Source organism: Xiphophorus couchianus, chromosome 13 (genome assembly GCF_001444195.1).
Source record: "Xiphophorus couchianus chromosome 13, X_couchianus-1.0, whole genome shotgun sequence".
NCBI classification, from domain to species: domain Eukaryota; kingdom Metazoa; phylum Chordata; class Actinopteri; order Cyprinodontiformes; family Poeciliidae; genus Xiphophorus; species Xiphophorus couchianus.
The window spans coordinates 15,955,145-15,975,546 of record NC_040240.1 but is presented as its reverse complement, the minus strand read 5'-3'; the positions used below and the strand labels follow the sequence as shown (position 1 = coordinate 15,975,546).

Sequence of the window (20,402 nt, the reverse complement as noted above, 5' to 3'; positions counted from 1 at the left end):
CAGAACAACATGACCATTTGGAAACTACAAATAACTTAACACTCTATATGAATACATTTCAGATCTGTCAGTATTACTGCAAATTGATTGTTTAATGGGGATATACAGTATTTGTCCTTATGAGTAACAGTTTCAACATAACTTATTTTTTCCAGTTAACTTTCTCAAGCTGTCATTTTTATTTAATCTAAATGTTTTGAAGTTGAAGCAGTGTTTCAGTGTGGATGTATATTTGCAAAACAGATATTTAACTTCAATGTTGAGAGGCAAAATATCAAAAGTTTTGTATTATATATATAATAGCATGACGTTTGTAGTGTTAAAATACTATGCCAACATTTGCAGAGCATCAAGAAAGTATGAGACTGAGGCCTACTGGCCAAATATCACATTATCATAAAAAAACAACTTCAAAACTCCCAAAATATGTTAAATAAAAATTATTGCTACCCAAACAGCCCTTTGCTATATGAATATGTGACTGATATTACAAAGACGATATATTGTGCAGCCCTACTGGGACATCCTGTAAAATTTATTTTGGTAAAATTAAAACATGCTTTCATTTATCTGATGTATAGTGTTCCAACTTTAACACAAACGCCTTGATTATGTACAGTGACAGTCTGCAAATTGGTAAAAAGTTTTTACAATATTAAAATTGTAGTTGAATTTAACATTTTATTGGAAAGCATTGACCTTTGGTTTTTAGTTCAAAGTTGAAGATTCATGCATCATCGTCATTTTGTGGCTTAACTAGCTGAAACATTCCTATGCCTTTTTTTAAGCTTCAAATTGTCCTTCAAGGTATATACTCCATATTCTGGGGAAATTTTAAAAAATTAAATCAAACAGAAATGTAAACAAGATCCAAAGCAAACACAAAAGTGAAGGAACATGAAGCAAGATCCTGCCAGTGACAAACACCACTCCAACTTAGGAAAACATAACAATTTGCCCCAATGCCAAGTGAAATAAACAGGACAAAAATAAAATATCTGGAAAGCATTGAGAAATGAAAATATACATCTTAGAAGAAAAAGGAAAAAGTACATGTATACACACAAAGTTAAATTTTATTCCAGTAGTTTTTGTCATTAGATTCAGTCTTGAAGAGAAATACGAACTGGCTGCTGCTGTAAAGAGTAAATTAAACTGATAACATTTGGTTATACTGCAGATAAAACTTTCATTTTCTAAGGTCACTGCCTCAAAGAGATCAGTCATGATTACTGAATACGCCTTAAAAGACAGGTCTAGACAGTAGTTTTGAATTTGTCTATAAACTGTACATTTCTCAGTTTAACATATATAATCAGTTTAAACACCCAGGAACAAATTATAAACTCTATAGCAAGCTTCATCTTAGATCTCTAAATTAAAGGGCTGCACCATATTAGAAAATTATTCTATTCGCTCTAATCTGTGCTCCAGTTAGCATTTTGAGCAAGGCTATTTCCAACTTTATAACACTCTTGGAATATATTAGTCAATTAATGCAGTCCAGTCTTTTGAAATATGAATATTATGTTGATATATTGTGCAGTCCTATATTGTGCAGACAACTCTAACCAATCAGCTTCACTGTTTCCTGGAAAGTTTATCTTGTTGAATCATTCATGTTGCAACTCTAGACAAACCCAAAACGCTAAACAGGGGGGGAAAAAATAAAAAAATTAACCCATCAGTAAAATTTTAAGTTTACATTTATTTATCAAAGGGCAACACAATTTATAAATACTGAGCAGCTTGTTGGTACATTCAGACCAAGTGAAGTGAAATCCTCTAAAGCAGAATGAAAACAAAATCAAATCTAGTTCAAAAACAGGAATGTTGCAGATTCTCATGTGTTAAATGACAATTTACAGACTCATACAACGAAGCAGCAACATGTCAGCTTGAGTCAAACTAATCTATAGTAACGATCAGGTGGTTTCATAACTGTATAACTCCTGTTAAAGCTTCGCTCACCACACTATGGTAATCGCTCTAATAAACTGCAGATCCAAGCAGACGTTGAAGCCATTTTAAAAAGTCAAAAAGGGTTTGAATGTGTCAGACGTGTTGTTGCAGATTCCTTTTCTTACATAAAGACAAATCCTTTTTTTTTTTCTTCCCCTCTCCAACACGTTCACTCCACATCCATTGTTCATAAATGATAGTCCATCTCCAGGTCCCTAATCATCAGCACAGAGATCCGATCCAACGGGAGGTTGGTTTGACAGCATGATGGGAACTCTGATCGGAGGCACTTAAAGGCTGAGCTTTGCAGGACTCGAAAAATACCTTTAAGATTTTGGGTTAGGCAGAGGGCGGCGAAACAGCAAGATGTGAGGTTCTAGAGGGTGAAAAACACAGAACAAAACATGTCAAATACAAAAATACATTTAAAAACAGCTGAAGTCAAAACTTTAAACAAGTCAGGGTTCAACATCCTTTGCAGATCTGACAATACTATGGTCAAGTCCAGTCCTCCACAGCTATATCATCCGATTTTCAAACAGATTCCTGCTCTAAACACACCGGGATCCCATCAGACACTCAGCTCTACAGAGGCCTGCTAATGAGCCAGTCAGTCGGTCCAGGTGTGCTGGGGAAGGGACGCATCTGAAAATTGTAGGATGGTAAGTCAAGAACTGGACTTGGGCAGATCCAGCATCAAGATCATACATGGGTGAAACATTGAGAGAGACTTTATTATGCAGGAGTAACAGAGGGAGCCTCTACTGGAACCCTAACCTGCTCCACAACAAGTTGGGTTTCAATATAGAAACGTATTTCAAAACAGAACCACACCCAGGCTTGTGTCAGACACTCTGAAATAAAGACGAAACCCTGAAAACAAAGAATCTCCTTTCAGAATAATAGACAACTTGTAGCAGAGAGAACAAGCAAATCTCAAGAAACCTTGATGCAGTGAGGTGATTTAGAAGGGAGAAAAAACATTAAGAGAGGGGTCAGTTTCAGGCAGTTCAAAGAAAATTACATTTTCATTATACATAAGTTTTTTTTTTGTATCACTAAAGCAATAATATTTTACTACATCCCATTCCTAAAGAAAAACTTTTGGATGAAAAAAATAGAGGGAAGTTAAGAATTTAATCTATTTAAGTGCCTTGACAAGATCATCTTCCAGCTAGTAAATAGGAATACATGTTCATTTAGGAAACAAGATTGCATTTCACTGAGAAATGAAAATGTTTTGCATCTACAAGTATAAGAAAATTTGCAGATGCATTTTTTGTAAATTGCATCTACAAAAAAAGTATATAATCTAACATCAATACTGCCAGTACAAGCATACATAACCAAAATAAAAAGCTTAAACCTCTTCTTGGCTCTTGACACATTGCTCTCAGTTGTCAACACTTCCACTCCAACCCAGCTTCGTTTTGTTGCTGTGCACATTTCGTGTATTGCTGTTTTTACCTCCCAATCGCTTATAATAGTCATGTTTCAGAAGCACAATTTCTCTTAGAGTATTTGGGGGGAAACTGAATGTCTGAAGATAAATTCATTTTTGATAGACTTATCACTTAATTGCATTAGTTTTTTTTTTTTAAGTTTAGTTTTTTTTCACACCACAACAACCACATTATTCAGAGTTACAAATCATAAGTGCCAAAATTTCTCAAAGTAGAAACTGCATACAGATAATTTATGACCCATTATTAAAACTGTATGCTAGACTTCAAGTTTCATCTCTATTAATTTCAAAACTTAAGTCCTGATCTAAGAAGCTTAAATATACATATAATAAAGACTCACAGAGCAACCACTTTATAGTTTTATAGTGAAGTAATTGTTTAATAAGCCAGACAACATTGGAGAAACATACCTGTGCATTTCACTTAATTTTTTTATTAACAGGTTAATCATGAAGAATGGATAACTGCATTTTAGTATTCAAAACCTGGTAATTATCTTAAAGTGTGGATCTAAACACATGGTCTCCATCAAGGCTAGATCTTCCACATGTCATCAACAGTCACTTGTATGAAAAAGAAACTGAAATAAACAAGGGTAAAATCAGAAATACAGCCGTGTGAAGGTAAATGTATGGTTTAGCTAACACCAAGCATACCTGGTTGATGGATCATGTAATGCACCCATCCCTGGCTCTGCTGGACCCCCAGGTTCCTCCACTCGGTCTCAGACATCAAGTGGGTCTTGGGTACACGTTTTGCGATGTCTTTGGGCAACATTACATGTCTGCAAAATTGTACAACGTTAGAATAAACTGGACGCCTGTTCAGTTCGTGTTGGGTTGTCATGCAACAGTTACGCAACATGAGGCCAACAAATGTCAATCATGAAAGTTAAAAAAAAACTATGAATAAAGCCCACCTGTATTCGTATTTGTCATCGTCATATTTGTCAGAGTAGTAGATCTGTTTGTGAGACATAGCGGAGGCCTGGAAAGAAGTTTCAACCGTTAGTTAGCGTCCAAAGTAAAACTAGGCTAAGTAGCGTGTTAGCAGCAAGTTTTAGTAAAGCAAGCGCAGCTAAGCTAACGGCTTCAAGTTAGGCATGAACTGGTGAGACATGTAAACAACAAAACATTATTTAACCGTTGTAAACGACAGTGGAATAACTTTTAAACTTACCGTATGAAAGCGCAAAGTTACTTTGATCGAAAAATAATCAATTTATGTAGTTATTCACATCCGACAACAGCGAGATGTTCGCTCTCTCTTTGTTTCCCTCTCGACTGTTTTCAAGCCCGCTTTACTGCGTTCAAAAAGACCTGGCTTCCCGTCATTGGTCAACCAGAAGACCAAGCTTACCTTTCATTGGCTGCTCTGAAGATGAAAGTCGATTTCATTGGCTAATACATTTGTTAGAGGAAATAACGTAGTTTCCATCTGACTTTCCAATTGGCCAGCACAATTTGGTCGGTGGCTTTAATGAAAATAAAAAAAAAAACAAATCTTGCCGTTTTCTTCATTTATTTAACAACTTGAGTCGCAAATTGTTTGACAACTAAAAATTTAAGCTTACCACGTAATGAAGTTTAAAGTGTGCTCTATTTGCATTTAGTTTAGTATTTTTTATGTAAAAGTACAAATGTTTTAAAATGTACATTTAAAACGATTAAATTTTTGCTTTCATATCGATTATCATCAGTGTCACAGCAGGAGACATTTTCTACAAAACGTAGATCACAGCTTTCTGTAAATACTAACAAAACTTTTTTTCCTTTATTTGATATTTTCCTCTACTAGTAAAAAAAAGTAATCTAATTGTTCCATCTTTGACACTGGTTGGTGGGATATCAAACCCCGGTTACACTTCTACTATTTTTAATTATTAGTAAGAAAATAAGATTCTTGTGAATTACAAGAAATAAAGGGGATCCAAAGTAAGTGTTTTGTTTAATGGTTTCTTTCTGTCCAGAAAACAAATCCGGCTCATTTGAGACTACGCTCTCAATCTGATACCAGTAGTTATAAGCACAAACATGCATGCAAAGTATCATGAATATTTCTGTACCAGTTTACTATTTGCAAGGGCAAAGACCAACTTTCACACCTACTGACCACTTACAATGGTAACCCTACATTTTGTTTTGGGACAGTGAGAGGAAGCTTGGACACCTTTGGAGAATTCATGCATGCAATTTATTTTATTGATAAAAACCGGCACAAAGTAGAAAATTTAAGACTACCATTTTACATAAAAATTTTTAAAAGTGAATTGTGAAAAATGCCATGCACTTGCATTCAGCCTTCTTTACTGTGATATCTTAAGTAAAATCTGCCATTTTGTCTTTTTTCTTTACCAAATGGCCTATCTTAAAGTAACAAGAGGCACAGGACATACGACCACATACCTGACGGCAGTCAAGATAGATCAACCTCTATGCAGAAAGAGCCTATAGGCCAGGATTCTGTGCAGCAACATAAATACATATTCAGATTAATCCAGCCGTACAGAAAGATCCATCTTTCCATCATCAGCTTTCCCAACCCTTTGAAGCATTCATAAAGCATTCATAGGAAGGATCAAGAAAATTATGGACAACCCTGACCATCCTCTTCAAGAGACTATCTTGGGAAGGCAGAGCATCTTCAGTCAGAGGCTTCTTCAGATTCAGTGCAGTACAGGCCGCTGCAGAAGACCTTTCCTGCCAACAGCCATCACAATCTTCAATAACTCTTTGAAGAATCTAAGTTAATGAGTTACAACAACATTTAACATTTATTAATTCCCTTTGGTATTAATAACGTATTTTAGAATTTGAATTGAATTTTGAATTTGAATGATTCTGCCACCACCATGTGTCATGGTGGGTGTGACAAATTGAAGACAAGTCTTTTTATTAGCTTTTCATCACATATAGTATTTTTCATATCAGGCAAAAAGCTAGAATTGGATTTTATCTGACTAGATCTAATTTTTCCACGTGTTGGCTCATGCCCCCAACATAATACAAATGGCCTTTTGCTTCTGTAGCAGCTCTTTAATCAAAACCTGCTGTTTTAAATGTGCTCAGAAATATTTCTGACTGGACTAAATTGAATATGAAAGACTCGAGCTGTTTTATTTTTTTCCTCTGACCTCTATATAGTTTTACTATATTGTTTCCATATTTTGATATAGATCTACGGAGTTGTAGGAGGCAGAAAAGTGCTTATCACAGTCTGAATACTAAACACACTAATTATAGAGGATAAGGAATCAGATGATGAAACCAGTGTCCACTCTGCAGCAACCGGATCGGTGGCTTGTCCACTCTGGTAAGTCCCACAGTCAAATATAGCTGTGCAGACGTGTCAGTGAGCCGCTGGTCCGTGCAGCCTCTCCCTGCTGTGTATAAATATGTGTGCACACATGCTTCCTTGGGGTCGGGGTCACACATGAATCTGTATTATTATAAACCCAGGAGAAGAAGCCCCGTCCATCACCTGCCGCTTTTTTCACCTGCGTGCGTCAATCACGTCCCTTTCCTGACAACGCTTCTGCCTGAGTGGTTCAGCTGTCGTCCGGGGGCGGGCGCTCCTTGGCAGATCCTGAAATCCCATTGGCTGAGAGGTTTCTTTGGTTGACGTGACGCAGCTTGGAATTCCCAAAGTTCCCAAGTTCACAGGAGAAGAGCGTTGATTTTAGGAGTAAGCGAGAGGTTTTGGAGGAGAAATCAGCTAGCGACTGGAGTATAAACAGGTTTGTGTAAATAGGCCGTCTTTTATCGGGTGTAGTTTGACGTGCTGGACGCTCCTGCTAGCTGCAGGGCCTGAGTGGGAACGCGGAAGAGTGGGAGTGGGAATGTTCAGGCTACCATCCTTTGTTTACCTTCATGAGTGTACCTTCAAATTGGTTGCTACAACAACCGCAGCCCCTAAAGTGTGTCTCTAATTTGATTTAAACGGAACCGTTGCACTCCTGAGCCTGCGGGTTAGTGAGTATGTGTCTCTATTTGCCTGTTTTTGGATCAATGAGCTGCTTCAAGCTGAGGTTTCACCATCTTTGGTGATTTATCTGCCGCTCACGCTGTCTGGGTAAATGGATGTAGATGAATTGTTTGTCTGTGGATGTTAAGTCAGGTGTTTTGCTTGTTTTTCCCTTCTTAATTTTGCTGCGCAGCTGTGTATTATGGATGCCACCATCCCATTACATAACTGGAATCAGGCACAATCAGCTCTTTATCCCGCCTGAGCTCCGTATTGTTGCTTAAACCTTTCTTAGGTTGCACAATTGTGTCCTTTTAAACAACAGTTTGCATAATCACCTCAAACACCGCATGCATTGTGGGAGAATGTGCCTTTTTTATTTGTATTTTTTCTCTACTTCAAAACTATGCACAATACTAGTACAGTACTGTTATAAAATAATACCACAGCCAGTTTATTGAGTTAGGATAATTTGTTTGAAAAGATTGGTGCCATTTCGACATGTCCACTGAGGACACGTTGTTGGTTTCGTCATGTGCAGGATATTATAAAGGTGAATCTGTGTGGTGCTGTGCCAACCTGAGCCTTTAGAGGGCGATGTCTGACAGCAGCAACAGCACAGGCAGCACTGGCTCCTCCACCAACAGCTGGACCCTCCTCTCTCCTGAGGTAAGAACCAAACTTTGGCAGGCACACAGTGACAGGAAGTCCAAATCCTTTGGCTTAGCTTCATAAGAAGAGAAAACTAAACCTAATTTAGCAATTATTAATGAGTTGCATGTTGGTAAGCTGCGTGGTGTTCCGCTGTTGTTAAACGTCTTAGTCAAAACTTTAAATGAGCACAGGACAACAGGTGAATGTGCAGGTTTGTCGCTGACCGATATTTTCATTTTTCAAAAACTCCACTCATCCTTATAGTCTCCAAAATCATGGAGATTCAGCAAGATGCTGCTTCTTTTCTTGCTTATTTCTTCATTTTGTCTTTATTTCACTTCAATCCAGACCGTGTCTTCCTGGTACCTGGCCGAAACCACTATGCTCACCGTTGATCTGAATATAAATGAACAGATAAAAATGGCACCATTAAGTACACCACTTAATATTGTTTAATTTCAGACAGTGAGGAAAAAATGTTGCATGTTCTTATATGGTGTAAGTAAGTAGATATGGTGGTAGTAGAAAAGGGGGAGGGTGGAAAAATAAAGCAAAATTGATTGCTTGTAAAAGTTGGGTTACAAGGATTCAGGTGATATGTTTAAAGCAAAGGAAAAGGCAAAGATTTTGAATAACACCAGAAAGAGTACACATGCATAATATTCACCAAACCTCATTTCATGGAGAAATGTTGGGACTCTTTCGAAGTTTGTCCATAAAGTTTGTCGGTATCCGGGTGGTTGTTGTTTTGTTTCACTTCAGAAAGGAGCTTTTTAATGAGGCCTGTGGTTATTTCAACTTCTTCATGTTGTAAGCTTAACTCCTCACCTTTTTTTTTTTTTTTTTTTGAAGGGTTTCAAACTTAAACATACTCATAAATGGATTTATTTGTTTGTCCAGTACAGTGCTCACATATTTGCTTTAGTCAGACTGACTTTCATTGTTGAAAGACAAGTAAAAGAAAGCTTCAAGCCACTGGCTCTAACTCGTCTGACTTTAAAGCCCACTATCAGTCCTTAATGAACAGCCACAACCAAAATGGATGAAAGCTTTGAATTTTTAATTCTCTCCATGGAAAGAAGGTGCTGTTTTAATAAAATGCCTTATTATGTTTGTATGGCAACATGCATACAAAACTTTAATGACAAAACCATAACGACCAGCAGGGGGCGACGTTAGAGAGGGAAATGTTGTCTTTTACCTTGAATTACCTGCATTTGAGTTGTAACCAAAACACTTCCATAGCAACCGCTTTTTAAAAAAAAGGAGATCCAATCGTAGTTTTACGCACAAGCATGAAATAAAGAACACCAACTACTGATAAGTAGCTTATAAAAGACAACTTAATAATCTCTTATCAAAACCTATTGAGTCACTTGAGTCAACAAATGGGTGAACATATAAACAATAAAGAAGATGTTTGTTTCTATGCATTTAAACAAAAACAGGTACAAAGAATTATTTGGGGGGAAAAAAAGAATTCATACTAAGCTTTTTTTGGCTTTAGCTTTCTCACTGAATTTATGGCCACCAACTTTAATTTAATAATTACTGCATTATAAGATAAAAAATCATATGCAGTCTTTGCCTACCTGCATTTCACCATACTCAATTAGCACATGGAAACAAATAATCCGGTTCTTCTGTGGTTTTGAGGTGGCAGGTGTCAATTCATCAGAGTATAAATAGAGGACACTCATGTTTTGGCAACCAAAGACCCAAGACTTCTGAAAACTGAACCCAACTGCTCTAGAGCGTTTCAGATGCAAATTCCTCTCTCATTTGTTATAGTCATCCAGTTTACTGGTCAGGAAAAAAAACCAAACTAAATTTGAGTGATGCAGAGAGTTTTCAATAACAGAAAATGCTCTGACCTCCAGGACTTCAACCAGAAAAAAATCTAATTAAGAATCCCCCCTAGTTTATTATATTCATTGAAAATGTAAGAAAGTGTTTTAATTTAGTTTATTTTAGGGTGAGTTTTAATCCCACTTGCTTTAATATTTAATAGTTATACTGGACATCTGCTGCAGGCATCCTCATCTCACTCTCCAGTCACTGGCCAGACAGTAAATTACATCACTTTTCTCATATGAGTACACTCTTAATGTGTAAAGTACATACTTTCTACATCATGTTCAAAAATTAATGAAGCATTTTTATATCTGTAGTTGGATGGATTACATTACAAAGAGATGACATATTAATCTTGATGAGGAAGAATTGACCTATGAATATCTGTCTTAAGTGTCCTGACTTCAGTAGGAAACATTTGCATGCCAACGATGTAGGAAATGAAACTCTTGTTTATGGAGAGATGCTTATCAAGACATCCCTCAAAGTGGATGTGAATCAACCTGGCTAGTGAATGCAAGTTTAAGTACAACATTTCCTGTCTAAACTTGTAACCCCGAGCCTAAAAATCCTACAAATCTGCCGGATGTTTGCAGGAAACCAAATAATGAGTCACCAGCCGTACAAAAGGCTCAGCATGAATGAAAGCCACTCCTTCCTCTGCTATCTTTTACTGCAGAGGAATGTAACTGCATTGTTGGTTTTGTCTGCCTCAGGTGTGAAGACGGCTCAAAGGTTTCGTTCCTTTAAGGAACCAAATGCTGGGATTGTTGCCTGGCTGTCTTCTGATACAGTCTGCAGAAAAAAACCTGAAGCTTTAGATATTGTCTGGAATGTGATCAAATATGAAATAAATCTAATATTGGCATTAAAATAATAAAAAAAAAACAAAGAAAAAAAAAGCTAAATGTTAACTTTTATCTCTGAGGATATTTTATGTACTTCAGAAATGTCTATGCTTTTTCTTTTAAAATAATTCAGGTCACACTGGTGATCACATACAAGTCGCATATATTTGGAAGCGTAAACGACCACAGAAAAAAAAAATTCAGATTTGACAAAAAAATAGGAATTGGGTCACTTCAGGCTACAACGAGAACATCACCTTTGTTTTTGATTTTTTTTTCTTCTTTTTTTTTCTAAAATATACTTGTTGTTTTCACCATGAAGGATGTGTCTGTTAGTGGTTTATGTCGACAGGTATGTTTTCCTGTCATTGCCACCTGTGAGATGTTTTAACCTGGATCCTGTTGGCTCTTCTCTCCCCACAGGAGGCTGCCATTGAGAATGTTGGGCCTGCAGACGATGGCACAGAGAGTCTGGGCGATGCCCCCAGTCTCTCTGAGGAGGTGGCAGGTACTGACCAGTCTATCTCTACCCTGGGGTGTAAATGAGCTGCTGTTTCTGTTCCGACATGGTGTGTACTTTGTTTCAGGAGCTGCAGCAGAAGAGAAACCAGCTGAGCTTCCAGTAGAAACTGTCTTGTCTGAAGAAGGCCATCAGGTTGGTACCGATAGTCGTGCAATTACAGACCTTATAAATTATTAGGAAGCAAACCTTTAAAGAGCACAAGTCTTCATCATGAAATACTGGACTATAGGGCTGAAACGATTGAATTAATCGATTACTGAAATAATTGTCAACTGATTTAGTGATTGATTAATTATCAGGACTATAGAAGCTTTTAAAAAAAGCAATTTGCTGAAAGAACAATACACGTGGAGCATTAAGCCAAAAAAAAAAAAAAATATATATATATAAATATATATATACATGCCAAAAAATATATATATACATATATATATTTTTTGCATTTAAGATAGAAAAACATTCTATGTTTGTAAGCAGAACTCCTCAAGTGGCATTTTTAGCTTCACCTGGTTAAAATTCTGCTAAAAAATCTCCTATTAATCACCTTTAAATTATCAACGATTAGAAGATAGTATTATTTTTTTTAGCTGCAAATGCATCTTTGCTACAAATAATCAAGCGTTCATTTAAATAACTGTTATTGCATAAACGTAACTGAAAAATTAACTTATTTGCAACATTTTATGTACATCAATATTGTGTAAAAATAAGGCTTAAGTAGATGAAAAATGTGCAGTTTTTTAAATCTGATTAATCGTCAACATAATCAAATAGACTAATCAGCTGCTAAAATAATCATCAGTTGCAGCAATAATGAAATATGTTGAGCTCAGTAGTTAAAAAAGTGAAACCCTGAATGATAAGTTTCTCTTATATTCAGGTGTGTCAGGAAACTTCCCCAGAGTCTGGCGAGGGTCCGATCCCTTCCAGCCCGTCCCGACTGAGCCCTCTCCCCTCCAATCCTCTGGATACCTCGTACATCGACACGGAGAGTCAGCCCCCGGTCATCCACGACATCGTGACCACCTCTCCCAGCGACAACGAGCCTCAAGGTGCCATGCCTTTGGTCAGCAGCATCGATCTGGCCGCTCAGCTGGAAATCCCAGCTGTTGATATTCTGCTAGCGGACCCCACCGAGGCTCCCCCTCACGTGACGGACGCCTCCGCCGCTGCCGAGGCTGCGCTCCACACGCCCCACACGCCCACTGATTCTGAACCGACGCCTGTGAGTGCTGTTGCCGGGAGTGACGTCTGGAGCTTTCAACCTAAGGTTAACGTTCCCACGGAGACCCTTACAGCCGCTGAGCCTCCGCCTCATGTCGAGGGTGAGGTCAGCTTTGCTGCAGAGCCTCCCAGTCCGGTCCCAGAGCAGCTGAAGACTGGAGGAAATCCTGAGCCAGAGACGGTCGGCTCTGCTGAAGCAGAAGAAGACGTGGCTGATGCTGAAAAAGAGGAAGAAATGCCATCCGAGTCACAGAAGGTGGATGAAGAAGAAGAGGAAGGTATAAGAGGTTCCAATCACTATTCCTAAATGCATTCTCATTAATTGTTTTATCATGAAAAAATGAATACAGTCAAAAAACACCTGAAGGCTAAAAACTAGCTTCATTCTTTGCAGGTAAATCAAATAGGAAGAAGAAGAAGAAGAGGCGAACTCTGAGATGATTTGTGACCACGTTTCTTATCTGTGTCGTGTTAGCATCTGGAATATGATTTACTAGTCTGACAGCGAGTCCCACACCCTGTTGAGAAAATGCATAAACCCTCAAGCATAAAATTACCGCTGTTGTAATTTAGAGGAAAAGAAATGTCACCCATTTCCACAAGCAACAGTCTGCTTTTGTCACCGGCATTTCTCACATGGTGTTTGCAAAATTCCTTTTGTTTTGCATGCCATTTTCTGTATGTAGGGCAGGCTGCCAGTGGATAATTTTTGTTTTGGAAACGACTTCAACACTTGACAGTTTAGCCTCCAAAGATGCAGAAATGATTAATTGAAGTGGTATGGCGGGACAGCTGAGTATTTGCGGTTGAGTTTCAGGCTCGTTGGCACAAAGACTCTGCTGTTGCCGTCTTCTGTTTTCATCTTCTGTGTTTCTTTTTTTCTTTATTTTTTCAGATCCGTCCAACAGCATGGAGATGGGTGAAGTGAACGGTTTTGATGATGGACTAAGGAGGAGGAATGTTCCCTCCTTTGAAGCGCCAAGACCAAGAACCTCCGATGAGGAGGACGACGAAGAGGAGGTTGAGTTCAAGATGGCGGAGAAAAAGGAGGACAAGCCGTGGTTCTCCATGAGCAAATGCATTGTGGCTGCTTTGGTCCTGCTCTTCTTAGGTTCCCTGTTTCTGTCAGGTGAGTTCCTCTTCTGCGCTGCTAATCGCAGGTGGTTCTGCTTTTTAAAGCTTTTTGCAGCAAACAATTGTCAGTTTACAGACGTGCAAAGCTAATCAAAAATTAAAAACAACCCCGTAAGTAAAACTGACACTACAAGAAACATTTCGAGTCAAAGAATGACAAGGTGACTTAATCTTCGCCTCCTAATTATCTTTGTTTTTAATTTATTCCTACCTGAGAGTAGGAATGAAAGATCACAATAATTTAATTTTACATTTAACGTTAATGTTTCCAAGCCCTCTGAATCGGCCACACATCCTTCTCTCTGGTACCAACTCACAGCAAATACCATCTGATGGCAATTTGCATGATAAACAGGATACATTTCTAACCAGCTACAGGGTTTATGTGTGTGCTTGAAATCCTTGAATTTCAAATAGGTGTTTTCAAGGTTTGGAAAGTGCTTGATTTCTGTATAAGGTTCTTGAAAGTGCTTGATATTAAAACTGCACAGTTTTGTATTAAAGTGCAATCTAACATTTGATAAAAAGCCTATATTTAATAAGCGTTATTTACAGTTTTCTAAATTAATGTTTCTCAATGTCTGAAGTTGAATGAGATAAAAAAATGTCTTGTTTTTGGTCAGTTAGAATGAACAAAACTATTTCTATTTGCTAAATGCCTGAAAACATAGTGAGAATGTTCCTCAGAGATTTTTTTTGTAGCTTTTCTTTTTAATTTGAGCAGGAGGGTCATTTACCCAGGATTTGTTTGGATTCTTTCAATGTAATGAATGTTTATTATTCCTAATGGCTCCATAAGTTACTAATCTCTGTAATTTAATATGAAAGGTTGTTTTTTATTTTATAAACAATGTTCTTCAATTATTAGATTTTTATGTTGAACTAGTGTTTTGTTCTCAGACCAGTCAGGTGTGTAGGATCTGTGTGTGAGAGATTTCTAAACAAAATTTTTTTTAATTTATTTTAGGTAACCTAGTTCCTGCTGTGAAATATAAAATACTATCACGACATTAATAATTGACACTACTCTTTTTTTTTTTTTTTTACTTCACTTGTGTTGTTTTTATCTCCAATGTGTAGTACTGGAAAAGTTTGAAAACTTTTACCTCGAGTAGTTTGAGTTTGTACGAACCCTGCGGTCATACAGAATGATCTATTCTGTTTAGAGAACGACTGTATTTGAGTCATGTAAACATGTTTCTTTGCCGTCATCAGCAACACTCGGGTGTCCGTTTTTGAATCCTGTCGACTAAGCTGCGCTACGTCAACAGGCTTCCTCTCTGACCTGGATAATGCTAGGTCGAGCATCAAAGATAAGAGCGCAGCGTAAGCTTCAGCCCTCACCGGCCAGCGCTCTGCAGATTGCCGGAGGATTTATCTGCTCTGACGGTTCCTGCAGCGACAGCAGGAAAAAAGCAAATAACACTTTTTCTGAAGTGTAGAGTGACAGTTTGTTGCTGTTTAGGGGGAATCATGAGGGCGTGGTTTGATATCGGCGCAGAAATGTTGGAATGTTTATGTTCGATGGAGTGAGAAACATGATTCCTTTTCAGCTGACGTGTGCAGGCTGAAAATATTTGTTAATAAAAAACATCTTTTTGCCAGATTTATGTAAAAGTTGTGTTTTCTTGTCTTGCAGGGGACATTGACAGCCCTGAATTGACTGGTGAAGACAAGGTCAAAGACCAAATGCAGGTCAGCTTTTACCTTTTACTCTCACAAACTGCAAAAACATAAAATCCTACCAAATATTTTTGGTCTAGTTTTTAGTGCAAAGATCTTAGTTTGATTGAAATTAGATGAAACTAACTTACAAGTAACTTTCAGCAAGATATAGGACTTTGATTTAAGTAAATAATTTCTTAATATTGATGCAAAAGTTTGACTGGCAGATTATTTAACTTGTAAGAAGAATGTTTTCTATGTTATGAGTGAAATAATCTGCCAGTGGAACTAGTAAATTAATTTTTTTAATCAATATTAAGGAGTTATTGACTAAAAACATCTTGCTTGGAAGTGACTTGTAAGTCTTATTTCAAGTGTACTAAGATGTTTTCACTAAAAGCTAGGCCAAAAAAATATTTAGTAAAAAATTTAATGTTCAGTATACAGCTGAGCCATTTTTGTTCAATAATCATCAGCATTGAAGCTGTTCACATGAACAATAAAAAAAAGTAAACAACTTATTTTAAAAATATACATTCCATTCACACACCCATGAATTCCTCTTCAGGACTGGCTTTGCAGAGATCCACAGGATATGAAAGGGCTGCTGGATGAAATAACAGAGCAAATCACTCATCTGGAGACTCAAATTCAGGTCAGCATGCAATCCTATTGGTTTCAGTTCTTTACCTTCATCCTTTCTTACAGTGAAGCCACTTTAAAGTGCAGATATCTCGCGCTTTATTTATTGCTGAAGCTTTGGGATTTCATTTGCAACCTGTCTCGTTTTTGCCTTCTGCCTCAGCTTAGGAAAGAACAACTTGATTCGGAGATTCAGGCGTTGGCTGAGAGCGACAATGACCAGGACAAAGCTGGTCTGGACGAGAGGAAGTTAAAGCTGAAGGAGGAGCTGGCGACCCTGCCTAAGCTGAGCACAGAGCTGGAGAGTCTGCGGGCCCGAGTGAATGAATACAACCAGTTCGCAGGTACGACTGCGACGTTACAAATCTGGTTTATGTGAAAAATAAACACATTCCTGTTACAATGCTGGCCTTTTGTGATGTGAGGAAGGAAGAATAAGCCTTTTTTAGATGGGAAAAACCTTGAAAAAAGCACTACAATAACGTGGTTTAGGGGGAATCAAAGTAAGCTAATACTTATTGAAGAACCTTAATTTAATTATAAAATTCAGTCTTTATTTGTAGTTTATCAGCAAGACTTGACTGACTTTCCTTCTTTACTTGAAGAAGTTCTCCTAATCTTTCAGAATGTGATGACTGTCCTGATATTTGGACAGATTTGGTTACAAAGTTTAACTTTGCTGAGATAAACTCATCATTTTGTTAATTAGGGTGAAAACTGCAAAAACCCAAAATATTACCAAGTAATTTTGGTCTAGTTTCAAGTGCAAATATCTTAGTGCACTTCAACTAAGACTAAATTTACTTACAACTACTTTGTTTATTTATCCAGCAGCCATTGCACACTTACTTACAACTTCGTTACAGGAACTTGTTTTAAGTAAATAATTCTTTATCAGTAAACAAAAAAAAAGAGTACAATTGAATTCATCATATCCTGCAGTTAAGCCACTGGAAGATTATGTCAGTTCTAAGAAGACATTTTTTCCATGTTAGAAGTGAAATAATCTCCCAGTGGGACTTGGACTTTTCATCAATGTTAAGGAATTATTGACAAGATATGTGCGCTAGAAAAAAGACTTTGGGTTTTTGCAGAGAGTGGTTTGACTTGCAGTGATGCTGAAAAATAAAACCCTCCTCATCCTCAGCTTTCTTGTGACTCCTCAAGATTTCGGAACAGATTTTGGAACATCATCTTATAATTTCACCCCAAAGGAAAAGTAATCCCCCAGCATAATGCTGCAATCTCCATGTTTCATGGTGGCCCGTGTGTTGTTTTACTTTTAACGGTGATCTATTATGCTTCCTTGAACAGATTAGGATATGTTTAAATACAAAATTGTTCTTAGAAAATGATATTTTAAGTCAGTTCTGACTATTTTGAGCACCTTTCAGCTGTTTTGTCAATTTAAATGCAAATAAGCCACTGCTGGCTACGCACTCCCCAACTCGACGTTTACACTCCCACGTAAAAATGGCTGCAAACAGAGCCGCAATTATACAACCGTACATCTTGGAGAAGCAGATGTAGGGGCTCCTGCACAACCAACAAGAATGCAGCAAGTGGTTTCTGAATGGTAAATAAACAACAAAACACTTGTCCAGCAGCCATTGCACAGGGAATACAGCGGTAAACCCAAGTGGTGGAGCTCCACTTGGGTTGCTAGGTAACGAGCTGGGGCTGCTAGGTAATGGTGTAGCCTAGGTAATGGCTGTAATGTTTTTTTAAATGGTTCATTTATCAGGCACCAAAAAACAGCTGGGTGTTTTTTGTTGTTGTTGTTTTTTTTAAGCACTTGGACTGTTTTTACAAGAAGTTAAGACCCAAATGAAAGTGCAAAAAGTGAATTTTGCACTTTCGGTGCGCTTTAAACCTTTGTTCACAGTTTCAATACCTCAGTACTTGCACCGTCTCTGAATCTTTAATATCATTTCTCTCTGCAGGAATGGCGTCGTCTGCTCCCACTTCATCTTCTGAGTCTGATGCCGAAGACGCTCAGAGCTCCCAGACAGCAACCGGACCAGAGAGGAAGCAGGACGAAACGCTGGAGGAAGAGCTCCACTGTCAGAAGGATCTGTTGGACGACATCAAGAAAAGACTGGGAGGGATGCAAAAGGACAAAGGGGATGGGAAGCAGGTTTGGGAGAACCTAGATGGGATCCAGAAGCAGCTTTCCAAAGAGGTGGAGAGTTGGGAGAAGGCAAAGCCACATAGGCCAAAATGGAAAGGGAAGAAAGAGAAAAAACAGGAGCGGGACCACTGGAAGAAAGAGGAGAAGGACAAGGAGTGGAAGCACAGCAAGGAAGAGAAGAAGGAAAAGGAAAACTCTCATAAAGAGTCCTGGAGGAAACACCAGGATGAGTGGCAGAGGAGGAAGAGCGAGCGCAGAATGGACCGGGACGAGAGGAGGAAGGAGAAGCCGTGGCACAGCCGGCCGGGGAAAAACTCCCATCAGCCCCGGCAGCCGCACCACCATCAGCACCACCACAACGACTTCTGGAGGGACCAGGAGCTCAAGCTGCACCGCAACGTCCGCCCCCAGCTGGGCTGCTCCTCCCTGGAGGACTGCGCCTCCAGGGAGGGTCTGTACCCGGTGGAGCTGGCCGAGTTCGAGGAGCTGCTGGAGGGCTACCTGAGCAAGCTGGAGGGCTCCTCCAATGAGAGCAAGGACAAGCTCCGCAAGGTCACCGCCGACTTCTTCGAGGATGGCGTCTTCATCCATGACCGCGTGCGCTTCGGGGACTTTGCCGAGGACGTGGCGGACGTCCTGGAAGACATGGTGGACGTCATGGAGGGCAGCCACTCCCTCGAGGAGGAGATGGAGGAGTTCGAGCGGGAGGCGCTGTGGAAGTTTGCCGCCACAGCTTAAAAGCCAAGAAGGATTCAAAAGCATTAAAACCCAAGAACAGTTCTCGTGGTGGTTTTGTAGGACATTTCCCTTCCTTCTCCTCCTCTTCTGAGCTGTAGTTGTCGTAGCTTTTGGTACGAACTCCTAATTGTGTCCCTGAAAGTCTCTAATTATAAGCTAGGCTGTGTTTGTCATTTTGGGCTTAGTTGTTACCTACCTCTGTCCCAGTCATGGCTCCTGATTCAGAGTAACCGTAAACTGTGTGACGTTTTGTTTTGTTTTTTTCTTTGCTTTAATCTGTGCATGTTGCAGTGAAGTGAATTTAAACCCAGATCAGACAGGAAGCGACATGAAGTCGATCAGTATTACCCAGTAAATCATTCTTCCAGTTGGTTCTCCAGTCTGAGGAGATCCTGCTGCGTTCGGCGATCATTATCAGATCAGGTCCGACCGGTTTCTTTGTCAGCATTCTTTTTTTTTTTTCACCTCGCACACAGAGAAAGAGAGAGATCTGTTATGAGCCTCCAGCATTTTTTGTTGAATCTGACTCACCTCTGATCTGTTGACTCAATTTCTGCTCCTGGAGAAAAAAGCAATAGCAAAGAGTCGAGACTTCTTAACCACTTTCGCACTTTTCCTCAAGCATGTCGGACACATTTCCTCCACTGCTTTCTGTAACACATAAAAACACTCAGACCAGTCTGGGTTATTAAACATGGATAACTTCCTTCAGCTCATCTGCTGATGCAGCAGAATTAGTTCTGCAGCCAAACCTGTAATTTTCCTCCTCTTGTTTTGTTCAGAAGTTTGAGTTGACTTGCATGCAGGTGATTTAGGCGTCGTTTCCAGAGTTCAGTTTCTAAAAGACATGAAAGCATTTAATTTTCACACATCTGGTGAAAGTGAAAAACAGCACAAAAGACAAGACTGAAAAGTTCATAGTATGTTCCTTTTACTTTCACCGGTTCCCCTTTGTGTTGATGTGAAGTTAGAGCCGTCGGGTCGGGATTGTTCAGAGAAGCTCTGGCGTGATTATTTATTCTGTCACTTCTTCTCCTGTCGTTGGTATGAATCCGAGGAGCGACGGACTCTGTCCCGGGCCGTTCACGCTGAATGTTGAAGCAACCTTCGTTTACGTTGCGTACCAGCTGCTGCTTACGTGCCTTTACCACAATATGAATAACTCCGATTGGACCAGAGGTCTCTGATTTCACTGACTTCTGCTAGAAGAGGAAGGAGTTTCGGTGACTTTTAATTCGTCCTGCTGTTTGCAGGGCAGAGAGTCAATGTTGGGGAGTTTACTTGTGAGGTATTGTGCTGGTTTATTTCTGAAGATCTGCTTGACCAAAGGTGTTTGAAGGAGTCCTCAAAGCACAGATCGAAGTGAGAGCTTAATCGATATTTGAAAGTGTTTCTGTGTCCGCGGGGCGACAATAGGGCCTAACGGATGTGAATTTATTTGACCCCTGGGCAAATATAATTTCTTTCATCATCAGTTGTCTCCTGTTTTGACAAAATAAATGTTGAGTTCAATAAATTTTTCACCATTTTGGTTGAAGTTTCTTTTTGTTTTCAGAAGTTTTATGGGCTTATTTTGGTCCATTTGACAAAGTTTAATA

At 38.9% G+C, this 20,402-nt stretch overlaps 2 protein-coding genes across 4 annotated transcripts; one reads left to right on the top strand and one right to left on the bottom strand.

The window, feature by feature from the left end:
* Positions 1 to 1,399: 1,399 nt before the first annotated feature.
* Positions 1,400 to 4,766, bottom strand: cks1b (CDC28 protein kinase regulatory subunit 1B). Its single transcript, XM_028037206.1, has 4 exons — positions 4,608 to 4,766; positions 4,348 to 4,415; positions 4,085 to 4,212; positions 1,400 to 2,338 (listed from the first exon to the last, which is right to left on the bottom strand). The coding sequence occupies exons 2-4, from the start codon at positions 4,404 to 4,406 to the stop codon at positions 2,289 to 2,291; spliced, it is 237 nt and encodes a 78-aa protein (XP_027893007.1). The 5' UTR covers positions 4,407 to 4,415; positions 4,608 to 4,766; the 3' UTR covers positions 1,400 to 2,288.
* Positions 4,767 to 7,007: 2,241 nt separating this feature from the next.
* On the top strand, positions 7,008 to 20,332 carry pbxip1a (pre-B-cell leukemia homeobox interacting protein 1a). Of its 3 annotated transcripts, none has more exons than XM_028036056.1 (10): positions 7,008 to 7,164; positions 7,933 to 8,060; positions 11,171 to 11,255; positions 11,335 to 11,402; positions 12,151 to 12,772; positions 13,390 to 13,623; positions 15,268 to 15,323; positions 15,862 to 15,948; positions 16,099 to 16,279; positions 17,879 to 20,332. In XM_028036056.1, exons 2-10 carry the CDS (start codon positions 7,989 to 7,991, stop codon positions 18,802 to 18,804), a joined length of 2,331 nt encoding a protein of 776 aa, XP_027891857.1. In that variant the 5' UTR covers positions 7,008 to 7,164; positions 7,933 to 7,988; the 3' UTR covers positions 18,805 to 20,332. The 3 variants fall into 3 exon arrangements, with proteins under 3 accessions (XP_027891857.1, XP_027891858.1, XP_027891859.1); XM_028036057.1 differs by lacking the exon at positions 7,008 to 7,164 and adding an exon at positions 7,204 to 7,395; XM_028036058.1 differs by lacking the exon at positions 7,008 to 7,164 and adding an exon at positions 7,204 to 7,403.
* Positions 20,333 to 20,402: the final 70 nt, after the last annotated feature.

Coding starts and splice junctions, on each gene's coding strand:
- cks1b (XM_028037206.1), bottom strand. CDS start 4,406: ATGTCTCACAAACAGATCTACTACTCTGACAAATATGACGATGACAAA. Junction 4,213..4,347: donor GATGACAAATACGAATACAG/GTGGGCTTTATT, acceptor ACAATTTTGCAG/ACATGTAATGTTGCCCAAAG. Junction 2,339..4,084: donor TTACATGATCCATCAACCAG/GTATGCTTGGTG, acceptor TTCACCCTCTAG/AACCTCACATCTTGCTGTTT.
- pbxip1a (XM_028036056.1), top strand. CDS start 7,989: ATGTCTGACAGCAGCAACAGCACAGGCAGCACTGGCTCCTCCACCAAC. Junction 8,061..11,170: donor GGACCCTCCTCTCTCCTGAG/GTAAGAACCAAA, acceptor CTCTCCCCACAG/GAGGCTGCCATTGAGAATGT. Junction 15,324..15,861: donor AGGTCAAAGACCAAATGCAG/GTCAGCTTTTAC, acceptor ATTCCTCTTCAG/GACTGGCTTTGCAGAGATCC.